General features: G+C 41.6%; 1 protein-coding gene and 1 pseudogene across 5 annotated transcripts; one reads left to right on the top strand and one right to left on the bottom strand.

Moving 5' to 3' along the window:
• Positions 1-1,553, bottom strand: part of LOC130679506 (uncharacterized) — a 39,480-nt pseudogene extending 37,927 nt beyond the window's left edge.
• Positions 379-20,083, top strand: B3GALNT1 (beta-1,3-N-acetylgalactosaminyltransferase 1 (globoside blood group)). 5 transcript variants are annotated; one of them, XM_057499727.1, is made up of 5 exons: positions 384-460; positions 4,008-4,204; positions 11,186-11,249; positions 13,103-13,189; positions 15,811-20,083. In XM_057499727.1, exon 5 carries the CDS (start codon positions 15,845-15,847, stop codon positions 16,838-16,840), a length of 996 nt encoding a protein of 331 aa, XP_057355710.1. In that variant the 5' UTR covers positions 384-460; positions 4,008-4,204; positions 11,186-11,249; positions 13,103-13,189; positions 15,811-15,844; the 3' UTR covers positions 16,841-20,083. The 5 variants fall into 5 exon arrangements, with proteins under 5 accessions (XP_057355722.1, XP_057355710.1, XP_057355706.1 ...); XM_057499723.1 differs by lacking the exon at positions 384-460 and adding an exon at positions 614-900; XM_057499731.1 differs by lacking the exon at positions 384-460 and adding an exon at positions 3,522-3,834.
• The last annotated feature ends 2,961 nt before the right edge of the window (positions 20,084-23,044 follow it).

The raw sequence follows: 23,044 nt of genomic DNA, 5'->3' as shown, positions 1-23,044 counted from the left end.
TTCAAAATAACTCTGTGCAGATTTTAATAAGTGAATCCCTCCAGGCCCGCCTCAAGGCCATTGCACTTACACAGCTTGGAAACACTGCAAGCAGGTAAAGCTAGGAGCGTCTTAAAAATCTTTTCGAGAAGTCTAACATTAAGTCGCCTAACCCTGACAGCCTAAAATGTAAAAAGCATACCAAATACTACGTGGCTGCCAATGCAAGGTGATGGCGAGGTTCGAGGCAGCGCGACCAAGCGCACGAGTAAGGCAGGGGGCCGCGCCGGGCGCACCCGCCGGGACTCAGAGCCCGCGCGCCTGCGTGCAAGCGAGTGAGCGAGGGGCTCGTGGGTGCCGGCGCGTGGTCTGCGCGTGCCCGGCCTTGCGTGCGGTGCGGGAGGCTGCGTGTGCGCGGTGGGCGGGAGCGTCGGCCGGCCACCCTCCCGCATCGGAGCCGAGTACGGGCCGTGCGGGGGAGGTGAGTGTGAGGCGGGGGAACTGGGGCGGCCGGGGAGGCCTCGGAGATCCCGGGCTGGGGGCGGGCGGAGCCCTAGGACCAGTTTCCCGGGACGCGCCCTCCTCGGGCCGCTGAGGCCCGGGCTCCGCCCACTCTTTCGGCCGTGCCCCGGGGCGCGTCTCGCGTTGCACCGAGAGCCGCCGCGCTCCGCGGCTCTAATCTCCGCGTCGAGCCCTTGCCCGACCTCGGCAAGCGAGGGAGCGCGGGGCCAGCGGGGCCGTGGGCGTCGCTGACCAATACTGGGGCGCCCGGCGGGCACGGGCCGCGGCTGCGAGGAGCACTCTGTCTCCCTGCTCGGCCCCCGGGCACAGCCCCGTCTTCCCGTCGCCAGGGTCCCTTCCGCCGCAAACTCCGGGAGCGGCCCGGGGCGCCGTGGTCCCGGCGGCGGGCGAGAAGCCGGGGTAGGTTTTTCGATGTTGGTGGATTGGCCGTAAAGCCCGGGGCGAACGCATTCCTAAAGCGTTGGGGAAGGCCCAGAAACCAAATAGTGGGAGGGTTCTGCGGAGGGATTAGGAGAAGTACCGTAGAACATTGTTCCAATTGGGCAGAGAGAGGAGGAAACCCCAAGGGCTAGGGCTGTATGATTGGGATTTGTGAGAGTGTTCTTAACGACCATACAAGGCTTTTTAAAAGAAATCCGAAAGGTGCAATGGAGTCTCATTTTTTCAAGCAGTGAGGAATGATACCAGCCGCAAGTATGGGTTGCATTCCATATTCCTTCCTTTCCACTCCTCACTACTAGACCAGGAGGGAAATACGCAAGGCAAAGATGTTTTTTTTTTTTTTCCTCTGTGTAGTTTTGTACATAGTACCAGCGTTTAGGAGGTGGCTGCTTTGTCAGGAAGAGCTACTACCAAGGAACAAATGACCAAACCATGCCTTTTTTTTCTTCCTGTTCTCATGTCCTCTTCCAAATATTCTTATGAAGATGTGAGTTTGCAGTCTTACCCGCAACAAGCTTGTGTTTTACCTTGCCTTCCCTCGACAGCTTTAGACAGAGGTAGGGAGTGGATTTTGTGCTCTCAGAATGTGTTGATGCCTGATAAAAGCACATCGTAACTTGTATCAGTCTAGAGAAGGGATCTATTCAATTTAAGGCAGAGGAATCTAGAACAATCTAGACTAGACGGTTCATTCAAATGAATGGTCGTTGGGTAATTCCAGCTCTGAAAATAAAGCCTGTTATTGAAACAGTGCCCAATATAATTCCAGATTAGATGCATGAGATAGTTTGAGAGCAAGGAGGAGGAAGAGAGAGAGGATCAAAACTTTTCCAAAAATGAAGAGTGTTACTATATGGTAATTTGCTCTTATAGCAGCATGCTAGTTATAGAACATTGATTTTAGATGTAATAGTGCCGGCACATTGTTATGACTCAGATACTGTTCAGTACCTCACAGCACAACTTTAAATTAAAGCATGCAATATGGCAAACAAAAGCTTCAGCTAGTACTTTATTTTAGTCTCTTCTGAAATTCTGCAGGTAAGTTAATTTTATGTTAATTTAGAAATGATCCTATTGGTTAAAATTAACCATAATAGTCTCCTTTACAAGACTTTAAAGATCATTCCACAGCTGCAAATCTTGTATATTCTAGTATTTTTCTTTCCCCAAAGGATTTGAGGAGTTGAAAGAGTTAAGCTCTACTAAACCATTTTGGATAATGTATGTATACTTTTAAAAATTAGATTACTGTTAAAATACCATGGTCTCTTAGGAAAACTTGACTATATAAACTTAATTTGGTGGTCATATTCAACTTTAGCTGTCTTTAACCCTGAGAAGATTCTCCAGTGGATACATTCCCTCTTTCCTTCAAGTGATTTGTCTTTTTCTGTGTGCCCAGTCTCCAGCTCTGTTCTGTCCACCACTGGATGATAGAGGTAGAATTCCATTTTAGGAAATGCCTTTATCCCATTCACAGCTATATAATGTCCAGGCCAAATATGCTTTCCTGTTGCAGCTTTAACAGCTGTCGTGGTTCATCCCTGCTCACTGTGTAGTAGGTAACCAAACTGAATAGCTTCATGAATGAAATCAAATGTGTGGGGTCAAACAGGATACCCTTACATGACATTGCACTATGTTCAAAAATTGCAGTTCATTTAACAGCAGGCTTTTTTTGGCAAATATCTTTTTGGGGACTATGTTAATAGTTTTGTTTTAGTAAAAAGTTGTATATTATAAATTTTGATTTTGCTTTTGGTACATTGTGAATTAGAGGAGAAGGTGAGTGTGTGATCTAGAAACATGGTGATTTGTAGGGGATGCATCACAGTGAGAGGAGCATGAAACCACAAAACATGTAAGGTGGGGCCCTGAGATTGCAGAATGGAAGATTTGACTAGGTAAATAAATTGCACCCCTTGAAGCTCTCAGAAATTATGAAATAAAAACCAGAAAGCTAAAGAGCAGTATCAGTTTCCCATTTTATGTATGTCTGACCCTGAATATTTTCCAGGAAGTCAAAGTCTTTTGTTGTCCTCATAGCATCCATAGCCTAGATTAACACTTACCAGCTCTGCCTACCCTCTAGGAGCTATTTCATGTAGAGTTCATGTTACCAGCTCTAGCTCTAGGATGCCCTTCTCAGCATGGCCCTGTGGGGGTTATGAGGAAACATTGAGAAGAGAGATCTTAGGAGATTTTGTTGATGTTCTAAGGTGTGCTGTTTCATGGGACTGGAACAAAACTTGCAGACTAGCAGCCTGTTTTGTAAATAAAGTTTTATTGGAGTACAGTCACACCTGTATGTTTAATGTTGTCTATAGCTCATTTTTGCTGCAAAGACAGAAATTGAGTAGCTGGGATAGAGATATATGGCCCAAGTATTTGCTCTCTGGCTTTTTATTACAAAAAAAAAAAAGTTGCCCACTTCTGGGCTAGAATGTAGATTTCTAGTAAATCCCCGATCGGTGCACCTTGAACAAGCTCTCTCACGTCAGAACAAAAAAGCAACACTCACTGCTCCTACTGAAACATGTCGTAAGTCTGCAGCCACCACCAGCGCGACAGGGCTCAAACTGCCTCTTATCCAGAACTATGTTTGGTTACTATATTGGTAACAGATTTTGTTTTCAAAGATGGAGTTTGTCACTTTCTAAGAGGAAAAATTATTATCAACTATTATCTCTTAGTATTAAATAGTCCTTTCTCTAAACTGACAAAAGTTCTATAATTTGTGCTTTTATTGAGCACCCTGCATGGATGCTGACCACAAGTTTGGAGACGTTTGAGCTCGAAGGTCTCCCTTCATCCTCTCCAGGTGGGCTTTATGCATAACTTGGAGTCATGAACCTTCCTCCATGCTTTGCCTGTGACACCAGCTTGCAGGTGAGGCTTGTGTCTGCTTCCCCATTGCAGCCCCAGCCTCTAACACAGGTCCAGCCTGTCAAATGAATTAGGCTCAATTAACAGAAATGACAAAGGTCTGTAATATTCCTAATCTAGGGCAACAATGGGAAGAAATACTAACTAGAGCAGTTTCCCCTGTTCTCTTCCTCCAGCGGGTAAAACTGTTTATAACAAAACAGAGACCGGAAGCCCAGCTTTCAAGTCAGCCTTCCTGCTGTTTCTGCCTGTTAGGATCTTTGCTGTGCTCCGGTTTCCTACTAGCTTCTCTGGACCTGGCCATCCTGTTGCCTCTTCCCACAGGCTGTTCTGTCACGTGATTCTCGCAGACTGCCTGCCCCTGAAAGCAGAGGTGCGTCCATTTTTGCTTTACTCTTGGCTTCCTGCCCAGGAATCTCAAGGGGCTGTGGGATTGGCTGTGACGTTGGGTTCTTCTGCGGACACAGTGCTCTAGGAGCACAGCATTTGGAATTGGGCCTGAGTTTGGGTTTCAGGTGTGCCTGTAGCTGGTCTCTGAAAAGTACGATGGTAACACCCATCTTACTGAGTTTGTGAAAAATGCTTTGCAAATTGCTATAAAAGTGATATAAACTTAAGCCCAAAAGTGCACTTTCCCTTAAAAAAAAAAAATACCCTGCTTAAAATTCTAGCATGTATTGCAAACTACAAAGAGTGGGTTTTTGTTGTTACTGTTGAATGCTAGTATGAAAAGAGCAGGAGCAAAAAGAAAATGGCAGCTGGATTTTCCTCCTCAGGTCTTGCTGCTTTTGGATGCTCCTCATTTTTCCTTAACTCAAAAACCCTGCACATTTCAAACCCAGAAACCTGTAAAACATTTCTGTACGTTATTCTTATAAGAAAGTACTTTGTTTGCAAAAAGTATAATAATAATGTATTTTTAAAATATGTTTTGAAAAAGCCAGTTGTCTTCTACCCCAACACACTGAGGGACGAGACTTCCATTTTAATGAGACTAGGGTGTAAAGCATCCTCTCAGGTGTCTGGGCAGAGCCAGCAGTGGGGCTCGGGTAGAACTGGGAATAAATGGTAAGAGTGTTAGGTATATACTCATTGCCTACTTAAAACTGTATAAGAGAGTTGTGGTTAATTTGGAATTTTTCTTAAATTCAGTGAATGCTTCCAATTCATTCTTAAAAATTGAACAATTTAAAAATGCAAAATGAAACATTTTCTATATACTACATTTTAAACATATGAATAACAGTCATGGAGTCTTGGAGTTGGAAGGGACCTTAGAAATTACCTAGAATAACTTCAAACTGTAAGGGTTTAACCTCCATAACCTTCCTGCCAGCCACGTGAATATTTCCTTTGATGAAGAGCAGCCCATTCTGTATTGAACCTTTGTACTAATTTTTATCTTTGGGCTTCCATTTGCCTCAGGAGTTACACTAATACATTGTTCAAAATATTTGAAAACATCTCTCTAGTTCTTCTAAGCTTTTGTTTTTCCCAGAACAGAACGTTCCCCAGTTCCTTCAACCACTACTTCATCTAATCCTTATAGGAGATGATAAACTGAACCGTTAACCAACTGGGTTATCCTTCTGTGAATTCAATCTTAACTTGTTGATGGTCCTTTTAAAATGGAACATGTATGGGCTGTGGGATTATGACCCCTTTTGCCAGCCTTTTTTTTTTTTTCTTAAACCCATGAGTGTATTAGAGTTTTTAGTGTACGTGTATTGGGGAGTGGGAGCACATTATACAGTTGACTCTTGAACAACACAGGTTTGAACTGTGTGGGTCCACTTACATGTGGATTTTTTTTTCCAATAAATATATTGGAAAATTTTTTAATGTTTGCAACATTTTGAAAAAATATTTTCTCAAGCTTTATTATGAGAATACAGTATATAATATGTTTACAAAATGCGTGTTAATTGACTGTTTTGTGTTTATTGACAATGCTTCTGGTCAACAGTAAGGTAAGTTTTTGGGGAGCCACAAGTTTATACACAGCTTTTCAACTACGTGGGGGGTCAGCACCCCCACAAGGGTCAACTTTAGTATTAACTTGTAGAATTTCTGTTACCACCATCATTCATTCACAAGTACTTGGTGAAACTTTCCATGTGATAGTCCCTGCTAGATGCTGGGGATACAGCAGTGTGCAAAAATGAATATTGTCTCTGCCCTGGTGGAACTTGATAGAGCCTGAGAGGTACCCTGGTCCAATCCCCTAATGTTCTGATGAGAAAAGCAACTTCCCAGATTCAGTAACTTGCCCCTGCCCTCCTGCTGTTAGAACTAGAGTCCTTGTCTCCTGACTCTCCAGCTGTCCTTTTACATCACTACCTTTTTTCATACTGAGCTCATAATTCAACTAAAACCTTAAGGTCTTTTTAACTTAGGCTGCTGTTAAAATGGTCTTCCATCCTGCTCTTGTGCAGTTGGTTTTTTGAACTCTGATATAGGACAGTAAATTTTCCCATCAGACTTCATCTTGCTTTAGTCATGTTCTAACCTGCTGAAAGCTTTTTAGATTGTAATTACATCTTCTAGCCAATGTATTATTTTTTTCCTGCTTTTTTCTTGACTACAAAATTGAATAAGCTTAACTTCGTTTGTCTTTGATAAGAAATGTTAAACAGGAAAAGGCTAAAGATAAGCCTGTGATTAAACCCTAGTGATTCTCTCCCAGGATGGCAAAGCTGCGCTAATCTTAGAACATAAGTGGGAGGGCAGGTCCATAACTCTTGCAATCAGTACTGTATTCTCACAGTACAGCACAAGCCCAAGAAATACATGCTGAACAAATGACCAGCTATGAAAAATAAACTGTCTATGATGGATCAGCCAATTTTGAAACCATCTAGGCACTGTCATTGGACTCACATTTTCCATTTTGTACAGAACTGCCTGCTTCAGAGAAGCTTAATTCTTGAGTGTTATCTAAGACTTCCCTAGATCTTTGTGCCAAAGTACCTCTTTGAATATGGGGATGGGGTTAGATGAAATATTCTTAGTGAATCTCTGCTGGCTCCTGATGTCATTGTATTTGTGTATAAGTATTCACTGATGTTTACAGAAGCTCAGCAACATATTCAGGGTTATTTAGAATATAAACTCATTCACATTATTCCCCTCAGTAATTCCTCTATTTCTGAAAAGTATACGTGGGAGAGAAGACTAGTTGAAAACTGGGTGAGAATCACAAAAAAGCTGGTCATGATTTGCTTGGAGAGTGAATGGTGTTTGCATTTAGGATTTCCTTCTTTTTTTTTTTAAGCTTCTGGTGTAGCTTTGACAGCTCGTCATCCCTGAAGAAGATCAGAGGTGCTCCACTACAAAGAGAAAAGTATGATGATGCCAGGCCAGTGAGATAACAAGTTAGGAAGGGTGCGTGTAATGCAGTGGTTATGGACCCCACTTAGGGGCTGAGGACACCTGGATTCCCAGCCCTGCTCTACTGGCTGGTGAGACCCTGACTAAGGAGTGGGTTTCCAAATCTCAGTCTCCTAAGCTGGGAGATAAATGTTGTAGTAATGATGCCTACCTCATAGGTTGTTTTAATCATCAAACAATGGAAATAAGAAAAGTACTTATGACAGTGCCAGGACCAAGCATGGGCTATTACTAAAATAATAGAGGGGAATATGAAGAAGTTGGAAAAGGTAGAAAGCAAGTTCGTTCTTTTTTTTTTTTTTAATTTTGGTATCATTAATGTACAGTTACTTGAACAACATTATGGTTACTAGACTCCCCCTATTATCAGTTCCCCCCCACATACCCCATTACAGTCACTGTCCATCAGCGTAGTAAGATCCTATAGAATCATTACTTGTCTTCTCTGTATATACTGGAAGCAAGTTCTTTCTAATGTAAACTTTGCTTTGACAAAATAAAGCATATTTCATTTTTAAGCATTATTAGGCAAATATAGCAGTTACAGTTCATTCAGTAAATAAATTTGATGTCCTGTTATGCATCCAGCTGTGTGCTTCGAAGTAAGAAGTTAAGTCTTATCAAATCTTCACAATTCTTAAAGTATCTTGATTCCTCACATGTCCATTTGAAATATCTCACCTCAGTTTGAAAAGGTTAATGTATTTTCTTGTTCTCCAGTTTCTAGAAGTACCTAGTGTAGGACTTTTGACAGTGCACATCATTCCCGATTGTATAACAACTGGGGGGGGCAGAAGAAACGATCATGGGAGGAGGAGCATGTGTGTGGAGGAGGAACCAAAAAGGTCTGCATTTGACATTGTAGACCTCTTACCAGCAGTCCTTGTGGGCTTATGTGTGCAGGGTAACAGAACGTAGGAACTTTGAGATGCTCGAGGAAGCAGTCCTTGGACTGTAACGAAAGCTTCCTGATTTGGAGCGAGAAGGTAGATCAACTGGGATTTGTTATAGAGCGTAAGGTGTCAGACACAGAGAGCTAGTAACAGGGTTTGTAAATGGAATGAGTGTAAGCAAATAAGAGTAAAAGGGAGCATATAGTGGACTTTAATAGTAGTAATGGTACCATCTACTTAGCTTTTAAGCGTGCCAGCCCCATGCTAAATGTTTACTGTGTTATTTCATGAAACGTAGTTTCTGACTGAGTACTGCGGTGGCCTGAGGCTCTGCATTTCTAACAAACTCCTGGGTGGTGTCCCTGCCCTGCACTATGATCAGTGAGGGTCTAGAGCAGCACATTGGAATCAGCTAGAGAGCTTTAAAGATACTGTCTCCTGAGTGAGCCTCACCATCCTTTGAAACTCTCAGTCTTGAGTACAAGCTGGCATCCAGAGTTTTTTGAGTTCTCCAAGAAATCATAATGTGCAGCAAAGTTTGAGAATGACTGGGTTAAGAAAAAAAAGGGAAGAGTGAAGTTGTGGCCAGACATGACTGGATGTGTTTGTTTCTAATAATCAGAAGAGGTTGGAATGGTAGTTTTGTATTGCCTTGTATATGAGTTAATGTGTTTAGTTTAAGAGGGTGCTACTAGGGAAATTCTCTTCAAGGACATGAATTGATACATGGCTCTCCTCCCCGCTTTATAAGGAATAGGACATGATTGATGTGGGTAATTATTTATATGAAACTCAGTGTGCACAGGACCTATTTTAGGTGATTAGCATTTCCACCCCTTTGTAGTATTGTTTTTTTATGTAGAAGAAAAGTCGGAATGTGGCACAACTGGAAGTAACTTACAAATATCTTCAGTAGTTAGCACATGTTTTCTCCTTCTGTGACCCTGAATCTAGCATGTTCAGGCTTAGAATTTCATTGATTTTTTTTTTTTTTGCTTTTTCCTGTCTGATCCTTTTAAAATGAATATGATCAGAATCACTGTAGCCTATTATAGTAAGGCTTTGAATTGGAAGATAGCTGGAGGAAAATAAACCTAATCTAACAGAAATTCAGTTTACTTCAGGATTCAGTTTATTCTTAATATATTCAGAATATTTCTTAATATATTCAGTGGATAAAAGCACATTACCACACCATTTGCACAGTATTCAGATACCCATCAAGCACCTGCTGTATGCTAGCCTCCAGGATGTGGCTGTGAACAAGACAGGCAAGGTCTCTCTCACAAATCTCACATTCTTATCACAGGAACAGACGATAGACCAAAAAAAAAGAAAAAAAAATCCTGGTACGGTTAAATGCTTAGAGGAGAGTAAAAAAGGCCTATGGTAGAAAACGGGGTCGGGAACCACCTGAGATGAAGGTCAGTCAGGGCAGGACTCTCCTAAATGACATTTCGCTGAGACCAAAAGCATGAGGAGGAGTCCCCTTTCCCAGAACCAGTTTTTGAGTTAAAGGAAGACCAAGTGCAAGAAGAGTTGGACACATCCATGGATCAGAAAGGAAGCCACTGTGGCTAAAACAGGGAGGGGAGGAGTCAGTGGCCACAGAGGAAGTGGGGGATTGTGTATTCCTGAGGAGAGTAATTTGAAATTCATTGGAAATGTTATTATCTTTGAGCTCTTAACTGTCTTCGTGCTTTGTTTTTGCTTTCACAGTTCTCTAATGAACATATATTACATTTGCTATTGAAAAACTTTTATATTTTTTAAAAATAATTGTTTGCTTTCCCTTTTCAGAAAATTACCAACATTTTCACACCTTCGGAAAGAAATTTCAAGTTATTTTGGCTTAAATAATTATGCCATTGTAATACCTTTTTTCTGTTTCTTTGAGCCCTTACATGTGAACTGATTCCTTCAAACCACCCAACCACCACTTTATTTTTTAGTGCCCAGCATGTTTTTGATGCAAAATAAAAAGGTCTCCATTTGCATGAATTATTAGTTATTATTTATTACTGTTGTTAATAACTCCAGTTTCAGGTTTAGAAAATGGAAATCTTGAGTCTTTCTGTGTAAAGATAGTTAAGGCTGTGATGCTTTTCTGTTTCTGTCGAGGCTCAGTGGTTGCAAGAAATTAAAACCTACTTAGAGCAGCTCTGGTCAAGAGGGATGGAGGTAGACTCCCTACGATAGGAAGGGTGGTGGCCAAGAACGTGAGATCTGGACTCTGGTTTCATTTTGTCTCTACCACTTACAAGCCTGTGACTTTGAGCAAGTTATTGACTGTCCATAAGCCCTTTTGAGGTCTCTGTCACCCTGTAGATAAGACAGATGCAGTCATAAAGTTGCGGTGCTCACTGACTTAGATGCCGATTCCTTCTCTGAGGATGGATGGTGATTTCATTTGATGGTTCAAGCACTGGCACACTTAATAGTCTAGAAGCTGACAACCTGTGTTGTCTCTGGAGGTTTTCTGGGCTTTTCTGTTAGTTGAGATGTTTCTTCAGCTGTTGCAGATCAACCATCAAATCAACAAGTAATTACTGGTGGCCTAGCTGTGCACCCAGCACTGTGGTAGGCTTGTGGGGTAGAGCAGATTGTTTGCTTAAATTACTTAGAATCTAGTTGCTGAATGCATGTGTAGTTAATATAAACGTAAGTGTATCTTTCATAAAACGGAAATTATTTTTGTTACAAATATAGTTTATTTCTTGACAGTGCTGTGTGACGTTATTATTTAAGAAGTCAGTAATAAAATAATAGTCTGCTTACCTGTTGAGTCTTTTTAAATTTTTCTCTTCACTGATTGTTTTAAGTTCTTTGTGACCCTCCTCTGGGACATGGGATTTAGAACAGTGTCAGGATTCACAAAGCCTGCTGCTCAGCCAACCTAGAAGGCCTGCGCTGGGAGACCAGCTGCCCTGTGCTTCCCCTGTTGGAATGCGCCAGTCCAGAGCTCAGGCCAAGCCAGTTTGGTTTTGTAACATCAGTGTGTGTTTGTCCCCATTCCTAAGTGCTACATGCCTTACATCAGAAACTGACCTTTCTGTGTTGTTTTGTTTCAGGTATGTGTCTTACAGGCAGTATACGGCAGAACGCCAAGCCAGTCTGAGAATTCCTGTTTCGTTGGTGAGTTTCCATTTATATTTACTCTGATGATACACTGAAATTTATTTCTGCCATCTTCTTTTGTGTTTCTATTTGCTGTGCATTTTCTCTCCTTTTTTCATTTTCTCCTTCCCTCTATTGAATTGACAGCTTGCTTGTTTCTTTTTTTCTCAATCAGTGTGGAAGGTAGAAGTTTTTTATATGTATTCTTTCAGTGAATTTTTTTGCACAATGTTAAAGTTTATTACTCTCCTTATTCCTCCTAAATTAGGTAAGAATGTTAATATATTTTCATTTTCCTCTGAAAATATTTTTACAGCAACCATGTCATTTTTATGTATTTTAGTTTGACTTTAACCACATGAAAAAAATATTGCTCTTTGTTCTTGTTCTTTTTTTTACTGTATATATTTATTAGTTTTTACTATCTTTTAATAATCTCCTTGCTTACCTATATTTCTTTCATGCCATTCCTTCCTCCTGAGTTCACCTTTCTTCATACTAAAATAATTCTTTGGTATTTCTTTCAGCTAGAGTTTGTGGACTCTGTAAGCCCTAGTCTCTTTGAAGGTGTCTTTACGTCACCTTCACTTCACTTGAACTCTCTAAAATTCATCTGTAAAATAGGTACAATAAAACCAGCTGGCCCACTACATAGGGTTGGGGGTGGGGTGGGACTAATAATACTTACTGTGAGTACCTTATAAACTGTTTTATAGATAGATATGTGTGTATACACATGTATATAAAATGCTATTATTATTAAGTAATGTAAATTGTGTTACATTTATATTACAATTACTGTATTTGAATGGATTTTAAAGATCATTCCTTACTGTGTTGAGCTAATATTTACTGAAATAATAGAAAATAATACTTAATGGAAATATCATGAGCTGTACACAGTTGCACTTTAGGAGAAGAGCTGGGATAGGATGAAACTCACTGCTAGTGTAGGGTTAGTATTCAGTGAAGTTTTAAGATATGCAAGCATAAAATCCAATTTTATGGCTTTGTTTTTTATTTTTTACAAAGACAGCACTTGCGTAGTGTGGAAAACCCAGAAGATACAAAAAGAAAGAAGAAAGATATATTCCAGAAACCCCACAGACTGGAAACCATTGATATATTGTGATATAGCCTTCCAGACATCTTGCCCTACATTTATGGCTAAATATATTTATAGATACTTATCTTTTCATCTTTCAAAACAGATCATATCAAATATGCAATGTTGCAACTGCATTTTTCATTTACTAATATATGAAGGGAATATTGATAAGCATCATTGCGTACAATGAATACATGTATGCTGTTGTTTATGGCTGTATCATAATTTTGTTTAACCAGTTCCCTGTTCAGAGACATTTAAATCAAAATTTTTCATGTTATAAATTATGCATAGTTACCTGATTCTTCCTTTAGGATAAATTGCTAATATACCTTGGGTATTTGTGGGTAGAGATGGAGGTTCAAAGGGGAAGGAATGGGTTTGCAAGTGGGAGTTGGCAGTTGCATATCAGGGTTACCTTCTGTGAATGTGGGTATGGAATAGACAGTGAAGGAGAGGATACCAGCAGAGTGACTCTTAGAAGTGTTATATTTCACTTCTTTTAGTGACACCTGAGTTCTTTATCCAGGGACGTAGAACTGTGGTAAGGTAACATAAAACACCGTATGTTTTAAGTCTTTTTCCATGATGAAGCCATGAACTCTATGAATTCTGTGACTAGTGGTATTTTTTTATTTTAACGTACATTCCTAGTTGAGATAGGAATTGGAGCTGGGCTGAGGGGTCGTTTCCCTTCCCCTCTTTGACCTCTAATACCTTGGCTCCTAAGTAAATGCTGTTATGTTTCTTATGTATCTTATAGAAACTGCATTATTTTTGACAATTACTTACTACTGAATATTCAGTGGGTGAAATTGAAGGCTTTCACTCAGAAGAAATCAAGAAAAAGGTAAGAAATAAAAATATATTTATATTCTTTTCTTCAAGTAGTAAGAATTGATCAAGATTATTTCTTTAGGGTAATCTCTTTTGACAGTAAAAGTCAATTTGGAGAGTAAAAGCAGGATGAGTTGAACACAGCTGGTGAAAACAGCCTGTTTGTTTAATACTTAACACTGGCTGGGTGCTCAGCATGCATAATGAATTCATTCATCACTCATTCATACCAAGAGATAAATAATGTACCCACTCGCCCTAGTTGGTAAATGACAGAGCTGGGATGTGGATTCTGTTTCTCCATGTTGTGGGTAACCTAGTCTGTTCTAGCCAGGCCTTGAAAGGCCTTTCCCTGCTTCTGAACTATGGAGTTCGTCTTTTTTTTTTTTTTTTTTTTTTTTTAGCTGCTGCTGCTTTATTTTCTTTGTGGCCCAGAAGCAATAGCACAGCCACAGCCACATTTTTTCACATTTAGAAACCATGGCTTGTAGGATACATATACAGTAACTTCTGTCACAAGATTTGCTGTTGTGAGTTCTTCCCTTTATTGAAGAGTAGCAGAGTCCCCATTGCCTATGTGCAGTTATAAATGGTGCCTTACTCAGCACGCTTTTCTTCTGTTTGTCCAAAATTTGTATAACGTGCTAAAGTTTGTCAGAACAAAACAAAATTGCCATTTGGCAACTGTTGTAATAAACATATAGGTTGTCAATTGCTGAGATGTAAATGGAGCCCCCTAAGGTTGTGCAAGGTCTAGTACCCAGATGAGAAGATGAAAGAAAATGTTAGTTATTAATTACTTCTTGTTCTAGGTTTGTTCTTTCTCAGGTTTTTCTAGGAGTTAGCTGTGTAAAGTAAGGGGGAGGAGGAGAATGGGGGTGGGATAGACAGACCTGCATTTGATCTTCGTACATGTGGAAGGAGCATATCAAGTCAGTTGTCTTCACTCCTGCTGTGGTCTCTCTGTGTTGCACTTTGACTGTTGTGAGAAAAATATTCTTTGCCAATGAAATCATAAAATATAAGTGGAAAGGCAAGACGACAGATACGTGAAACCAAATTGGAGAGTTTGCCGAAACATTCCATTATATTGTATGCTTAAAATATGAAAAACATTTTCTATCTTAGAGATAGGAAAGATTATTGTGGCTAGATGTAATCAGGGCAGGTAAGGTATAGCCAGAGGGAGAGGAAAGGAGTCTTGAGATCCTGTCATTTTCATATGAGTCTAGAGACCAAAGAGCTTTGTGTCCAAAACCTTAATTGACCCAACATAGAACCCTTGTTAGACCAGCCTTCCCATATGATGATATCAATTGTACACGTTCATTGCATTCTGGGCTCCCGGGGCCCTCTGCCGAGATGGCTGTGAAAGAGAGGGCACTGTCAGAAGCCTCCTTAGCCTGCTGCTTACATTGCTGATCTATCCCTTGCTCTGCAGTTCCTTAGCATTAGAAGTAAACACTCTGTATGTACTACACAGCCACACCATGGTTACTTGTTATCTTGGGACTTTCTTCTACTTCGTCACCTACTTCCTTGGTCTCCTCAGTGCCTGGCATAGTCTGTAGACATAAAAGAGCTAATATACACTTTGTACTTGTACGTCTTCAGAATGAGGCCTGTGATCGTGGTGCCAGGTAAGCCCTGTGGGATCCTACTGGTGAACCAGCCTCACCTTGGGATCTGCAGCAGAGCTGAGGCGGAGACTGTTCGTCCTTTCCAAATGCTCTGTTTTTCACATCTCAGCTGGAGGTTCTGTGTAAAAGCAAGAATTCTAGGATGTTCCATGCCATGTTTCTGATCTGAGGATTTCTGGGCAGATTAGAAAGGGAAACACATAAAGACTCAATACCACAGACAAGCTTGTCATTTAAGCACTTGCCATCCAGACTGAGCATTGAGTTCAGCCATTAAAGTAAAAAGGGGCTGGGCATAGTTTTGGGCAAGAAAAAGCTATTTCATATTCTTGAGCCTTTAAAAACTCCAGGGATGTTTTTAAGCATTTAAAACTCCTATTTGTGTCTAGAGCACTCATCTTTTGGGTGAAGAATCTCCACCTTCATCTCACCTCACATCAGCAGGTTATCATGAACAATTGTAGCTGCTGGGTTTCTCTTACTCCAGATTTACTAGAATCCACATCAGATTCACACAGCTGAAAAAGACCCTTGGTTTATTTGGACATGTTGCTGGTAATATCTCCTTGCATTAAATTCTTTACTTCTTTTTCATGGTTGTAAGAAAGAGAAGCAGTTTTATGTTTTTGTTTTTGTTTTATTGTAGATTTATTTTTTAACCTGCCATTACTTATCATCTTCTGTCCCTCTGGACATCCAGGACAAAATCATATTCCAAAAGTTATTCTGTTGAATAAGAAGTACTAATTTTCTCAAGATAATCAAGGATATGTTTTTAACCTTAGTCTTGATGTAAAAAGCTAAAATGTCCTTTTGGTTATTTTCATCCATTTGCTTATAGTTGAATGAAGTTAACTAGATTCAGGTCAGGATTTTGGGTTTTGCTTTGGCACTTTGGTTCTCCATTTCCTTCTCCTTCAGAGATAACCAGGCATCCTTTGAAAATGTGTTTTGGGTGGTGGAATACTAACCAGGTGTTTGACGAATCTTCCAGAACCTGAGGCACACAGGCTCCTGGGCTGCTGTGGATGGCCTTGGCTCTCCTGACCACTCTTCCAAGTAGGATGTCCCTGAGATCCCTCAAATGGAGCCTCCTGCTGCTATCACTCCTGAGCTTCCTCGTGATGTGGTACCTCAGCCTGCCTCACTACAATGTGATAGAACGTGTAAACTGGATGTACTTCTATGAGTATGAGCCAATTTACAGACAAGACTTCCGCTTCACACTTCGAGAGCATTCAAACTGCTCTCATCAAAACCCGTTTCTTGTCATCCTGGTGACCTCACGCCCCTCAGATGTGAAAGCCAGACAGGCCATTAGAGTAACTTGGGGCGAAAAAAAGTCTTGGTGGGGATATGAAGTTCTCACATTTTTCTTACTGGGCCAACAGGCTGAAAGGGAAGACAAAGTGTTAGCCCTGTCCTTGGAGGATGAACACCTTCTTTATGGTGACATAATACGACAGAATTTTTTAGATACATATAATAACTTGACCTTGAAAACTATTATGGCATTCAGGTGGGTAACTGAGTTTTGCCCCAATGCCAAGTACATCATGAAGACAGATACTGATGTTTTCATCAATACTGGCAATTTAGTGAAGTATCTTTTGAATTTAAACCACTCAGAGAAGTTTTTCACAGGTTATCCTCTAATTGATAATTACTCCTATAGAGGATTTTTCCAAAAAACTCATATTTCATACCAGGAGTATCCCTTCAAAGTGTTCCCTCCCTACTGCAGTGGGTTGGGTTACATAATGTCCAGAGATTTGGTGCCAAGAATCTATGAAATGATGAGTCACGTAAAACCCATCAAGTTTGAAGATGTGTATGTTGGCATCTGTTTGAATTTATTAAAAGTGGACATTCATATTCCAGAAGATACAAACCTTTTCTTTTTATACAGGATCCATTTGGATGTCTGTCAACTTAGACGTGTGATTGCAGCCCATGGCTTTTCTTCCAAGGAAATTATCACATTTTGGCAGGTTATGCTAAGGAACACTACATGCCATTACTAATCTGACATTCTACCAAAACTCTAGAGATGGACAGGATACTTTGTGGGAAGTGTTAAAGTTGGTACTGCAAACTCTCCAGTGGAAAAGTCCTGGGAAGGTCCCTGTGCTGGCTTACACTGACCTGAAACAGAGAACCCATAAGCTAGAGATTACACTTTACTTGCGGGTTATTTAGACAGAAATCAAGTCAGACCCTTGAAAGATAATATGCAGAGGAATTAAACGTTTTATAAAGGAATTGGAAGTCCTTGTTAATAAAGCAATTAGGACCCAACAATCTGAACATGTCCTTCAATAGACTAGAACTTCTTAACAGGGTTTCATTGAATTATAAGCTTATTAGTCTGTAACTGCAAAGCAACATGGAGTTCTATTCACTGAACAATCTATGTCAGTTAAGGGTTTTGTGTATATCTTTTGTGGATTACTGGTTTTTAAAAATATATAGTTCTGTGTAAAAAGTTATACTGAGCAAAATTTCATCTGTTTTTGGTCATTTCAGAAGGTCATTCAACAGCATTTCAGTGTTACTAATTATTTTTTAATATCACGTAGTACTCTTCCTTGTGTTTGGTGAATGTTAATGGTTATTTCAGTACTGTATAAATGGAATAGTGAATTACCCTTTACATTTGAACTTTGTTTCCAGTTACTTTTCTGATGAGTTTATTTTCAATAGCTCTGTTGATGTAAAGTCATTGGTTTTATGGCATATTGGTAATCTCTTGGACTTCTATAAATATTTCACCATGGTAATACAGAGAAGAATTAAAGCAAGAAGATCTGAATTACTGTCTTGTTTTTAGATGTCACTTCATCTGACTCATTTTTGCACCTGGAAATTAGGAATAATGCAAGTGTCAGGCAAAGGATCTCCTTTTGGAAAGGACTGTGAAGTGAAAAAAGAAAAGAGAATCTGTTGGCCAGAATATAATGAAAAGGATGTCATGTTACAGTGCTTGAGTTAGAAAGTGAGCTTGTTATTAGTCTGCTCCATGTATTTTTCTCATTAACAGTTGATCTGAGAATAAAGAGGAAGAAAAGTGAGAAATGCTGCTGCTGTTGTTACTAGTTTCATATCAAGTTGAAAGCCCTAATATGTGGTCTAAAATCAAGTCTGATTTCCAGGCCATGTGGAAAGCACGTTTCTTCGTAGAAGTGATGTTGGTCGAAGAGCAGTGCTGCCTGCTGCCATGCTGTGGGGACTGTGCAGTTTCCCGTGGTATCTGAGGTGGGACAAGTGGTTCCTTTTTTCTGGATTACATGATGGCAAAAGATTAAATTTAATGGCAGAAAATACAAACGAGAGTATATAGTCAGCTCTTCCTATACTCAAAATACTTATAATTCTGCTCTAAGAAAAGCCTAGTTTTGATCAGAACCACTCTGTGTGATTGTCTTCTCATCCCCATTGCACACCTGTGGTTGCCAGCCTTGCCTGTGATCTGGTGCTCGTATCCTCATCTCAGGACCCTGGCAGAAGGGCAGCTCCTGTCTGGGACATGCTGTTCTTTTACAGAGGAGGGAAAGAGCGAGAGGAAAAACGCTGGTGTGGTGTACATCTGGTGACCAAAGCTAATCCCAGGCCGAGCCTCTGTCAGTGGCAGAGGGACGGGGAGTGTGTTCTCCGTGAAGGACACGGTGCCAGTCAGGTTGTGGCAGGCAGGAGTGCATTGTTTACAGGACAGGGAATGAATAGCTGAGTGGAGTAATACCACCACACCTAGTGTGTAAGGGAAAAGGAGGCTCAGAGATGTGCGATTCTGAGGCTGGCCCGCGTGGGGCAGCTTTTCTGGTTCACTTGAGGCTGGTGCCATGAGCCCTGCCCTGAGAAGGCTGCCCTTTCATCTCTGTTAATCTTTCTTTGGCTCTCTCCGAAATGGGCTTGGCATTACCATGTTCCCACCAACTTGCCAGATGTAGAGCTATTTATAACAGCTATTTCTGAGTGTGAGTTTGGGGATGAAACCCTTTTCTTTGGGATCTAGTAGACAGTTACTGCAGGATGGAGGGAATAACAGAAGAACTGGAAGGGGGCCAGCTTTTAGGATGGGAAGAGTGAGTATGAAAAATGTGACTGGCCCATCCTGCTAGTTTTGGAGTTTTCCTGTCCTTTAATCCACCGGGAATCGATCTTTATGTTGAAACTCCTCTGGATTTTGTGTGTTTTGAAGACCAGCTCTCACTGGGACCCCCTCACACTCACGATCAGCTCCTTGGTTGTCCCACCAAACCTCCAAGGAGTCCATCAAAGTAGATGGCCTGTGCTGGCGGGAGTGTTGGTGGGAGATGGAGCAAGCATGGGAAACGCCCTCAGAGCCAAGGGGCAGTGTGGGCAGGCTCTGGACAGCATTTGCGCCCGAAGGAAGGGCCGTCTCATGAGTCGTTTAAGGACAAAGAAGGCCCCAACAAGTATAAATAACATCACTCTGTATTTAGGGTAAGTAATAGAGGTCCTTGCACTTGGATAGTTTTTTGAGTCCCGGGTATGGTCAACACAGGTGTAGTAGTTTATGCACAATTATCAATAGTCCAAGAGCTGAGAGGAATCTATACGTTTACCTAAGATAAGGTTACTTAATTGGGAGTTATTTTTGTCTGATTAACAAAATAGAGAAACTAAATTAAAACGTAGTAAGTACAGAGTCATGAATGATGGTTCATTGAGGAGGGTAAAAGGCACTAGAAGGGACCTTTGGGAATTCCTCTTCTTTGAAAGGAGGGCACTTAGGTTCATCAGGGTTCTACCACTTGTCCAAGGTCATTGTCAAGCCAGGACCAGAATGTTCCAGGCTTAGCTCCACTGCTGGCCCCTTGCTGCCCCTGAGTTTGGAGCAGCACGGCAGGAACTCCCTCAGTGGAATTGTAGAAATTTCCCGAAATGGCTACCTCTGACTCAAGAGGTGAGGAATTTTGAGGTGTGAGGCCGCAGTCTCCAAAGTGTTTAATGAAAGGTGGGGCCACTGGGCACCTTGGGGAAGAAACAAGGCCAAATCCCAGTGTAAGGCATGAGCAGGCAGCAGTGAATGGAGCACTGGCTAGTGACTCTGCAGGGGGCAAGTGCTGTCCCAGCAGTGGTAGGCTCTGTAGGACAAGTGCCTATAGCCAGACCCCAGCAAGAGAAGACAGAGTCCTGATGACATCATACACAGCTTGCTCCTCACGCATTTCAAAAAACAAGTGTGTCCTCAGTGCATACGGCTAGGGAGCTTGCTTATGGAAATGCCCTGGGCTGTGTGGGGGGCAGGGATGTAGGGTCCAGGTTGCCAGAAGGGGGCACGGATCAAGACCAGATAGAGAGCTCTGAATTCACCATCCTTGTGCCACATATTCTACTTGTTTCCTACAATTTCAATGGAAAGGCATCAATTACCTAGGAAAAAAGAATACAGTGAAGTGACTGATTATTGCAACCCTTAAGCCACTTGTGATAGGGGATATATGTATTTGCCATTTCAGATCCCAATGCCAGAAATACAAAAGGGTTCTCATGTTCTTTAGGAAGACTAAGCCAGGCTGCATGGGCTTGAATCAAGGCCTCTCTCATTACCAGCTCTATGACCATTGGCAAGCAACTTAACTTTTTTTGTGCCTCAGTTTCTTTACCTACAAGAGAAGAAAATGACTTAACTTCATAGTGGTGTTGACACATGGTAAGTGCTATATAATAACTCATTACCTTATTGTTATTGATGAAAAACTGCATTTGGACTTCCAAAATAATATTTCAGAATTTGTACAGAGTACCCACACTTTGTGCTGGTTGAGAGAAGTCATTTTAAGCCAACTAAGTACGACGGAAGAGTTGTATGACTTCTGAGGCTGGGTCAAAAGAGGCCTCGCAGCGTCTGCCTTGGTCCTTGGGAACACATGCTTCTGTAAAGAGTCCAGCCACTCTGACCCTACTACACTGGGAAGAACGCCAAGCTAGCCATGTGACAAGGCTGTGTGGAGGGAGACACATGGCCGGCTCTGCCTGTGCCAGGCCAGCTGAGGCATCAGCCATGTGAGTGAAGAACTAATGTTGGAGCTGAGCCTTCAGACAACTCCAGCCCCAACTGCATAAGACCCCAATGGAGAACCACCCAAGTGTTCCCCATCAACCTACAGAAACAAGAGATCTTAAATTTTGCTTTAGGCTACCAAGTTTTGCAGTGGTTTGTTAAGCATAGATAATTAAAACGTTTCTCATCAAGGATATTTCCCTTCAACTGTGGCCCTCTGTTATGGACTGAATGATGTTGACACCTAATCCCCAGTATGATGGTACTTGGAGGTGGGGCCTTTGGGAGGCAGGTAATGAGGTCAGAGCCTTCATGAATGGGATTTATGCCCTTCTAAGAAGTCAGAATTGTTCTCTTTTTCCACCAGTGAGGATATAACAAATCCACAGTGCTGCAACCTAGAAAGGGACTTCACCAGAACCTGTCCATGCTGATACCCTGATCCTGTTCTTCCAGCTCCCAGAGCTGTGATGCGTTTCTGTTATTTACAGTCCACCTAGCGTATGGGACTTTGTCACAGAAGCCAAAGAGGACCAAGACACCCTCATAGGCCTTGAGCCAAGACTGCTCACTTTCAGCCCTTTTCCCACATTTGCAGGTCTTTACCCCTGCTTTAGGTTATCAACAAATAATTTTCAAAATATCTTTCAATTTAGTCTTCTTTATACTTCACGGTTACCTTTAGATCATGTGGGAGGCAGGGTGGAGGTAAGTGATACTTACATTTTTCCTTTAAATAAGCCTATTCAAGACATTTCCCAGATAAAATCAACTTTACTCAAGATAAATTATGCAGTTTTCCTGAAAGGTTTTGGCAGCTGCAGTGATGGTTTTAAATGCCACTCTTTCCCCTTCTTGCTACATATGTAGAAACTACAGAAATAGGATGAGAATATATCAAAATGTTAACAGGAATTGTCTCTTAATGACTCCTTCCTACCTTTAAAGTGCCTTTTGTTACTTCATTCCCCAAAACTAGGCTAAGTTACTTTTATAACGTAAATTTTTTAACAAACATTAACAAATTTAAGTAAAGGTATAAAGCAGGGTCAGAGGATGTCATGGGGTTAGGCCAGTAGGGGGCAGGGTCAAATGCTGCATTTGCTGCTGGACCACCAACCTTGTCCACCTCCCTTCCACTTTTCCTGCCAGGGAGACGCTGTTCCCACCATAAGGCCAGACAGCCTGTGAACCCCTCCCAGCCAGCAGGACCCTACAGAATGCCTGCTGGTGGCTCTCTGGGGGTGTTCCTCCCTAGTAAAACAAGACAAAGGAGAAAAGCTCCTTTTCTGTGGTCAGATGTTCTGCCTACAATGTTGGAATCCATGGCTACCATGCAGATTTCATGAGGTGACAGCCTGAAGCTCAGGGCAGTGGGCTGAGGTGGTGAGCCTGGTCCAACTCAGGGACCACATGCTTCAAGACCGCCTTTTTTTGAGGTAACCACTGTGGTGGGTTCAGTGGTCTGTTATTTCCAGCTGAGGCATCTTAACTGGGGATGCGAGGACACTTTCCCTGTCCAGGGTGAGTTGTGCCCATGGTGAGCAGGGAGAAGTGAAGAGATCAATCAAACTCTCCTCTGGGACAGAGCACAGACAGCTGGCTAGTGACCTAGGAGCTCTGAGGATCTGGGATCGATCTGCAGAAAGGCAGCCTGCACTGACGAGGGATCGGGAGATGCCTTCTGCCTCAGGCCTCTCCGCAGTGTGTGCTCTCCAGCTAAGGCAGCAGGGCCTGGGCTCACCTGCTGGAGCAGACAGGAGTCGAAGCCGGGCATAGCCCTGAAGAGTCTGTAAATCTCTCACCAGTGGAGTCACGTTTTCTCATTTGGGACAAGAAGAGAGGTCAGGGCCCCATTTATTTGCCTTTTATGGTTTACTCCCTCAGATCAAACCATCAGAGAAGGTTTGTTTTATGAACTTGACACAAAATAGTTTCAAGGCCTAAGGGTAACAGCATTCCCTGTATCTTCTTCATAAATGAAAAGCTGGAAAATCTCTGGCTTTTGGTAAATTCACCATGAAATGACCAGTGTTCTGGACACAGGTTGTATAGTTCTTTCCTGCCTCAAGGCTGCTGCAGTTACTTCATTCAAAATGAAGTGTTTCAAGGTTTCAGGACAAGAACAATTGAAAGGCTATAAATAGTGGCTAATTTGGTGTTCAAAGGTCAGGCAATAATCTCCCCTATATCTTAGCTC

This window comes from Manis pentadactyla, chromosome 1, assembly GCF_030020395.1.
Source record: "Manis pentadactyla isolate mManPen7 chromosome 1, mManPen7.hap1, whole genome shotgun sequence".
Classification (NCBI taxonomy): Eukaryota; Metazoa; Chordata; class Mammalia; order Pholidota; family Manidae; genus Manis; species Manis pentadactyla.
This window is presented reverse-complemented; position numbering and strand designations above follow the sequence as displayed.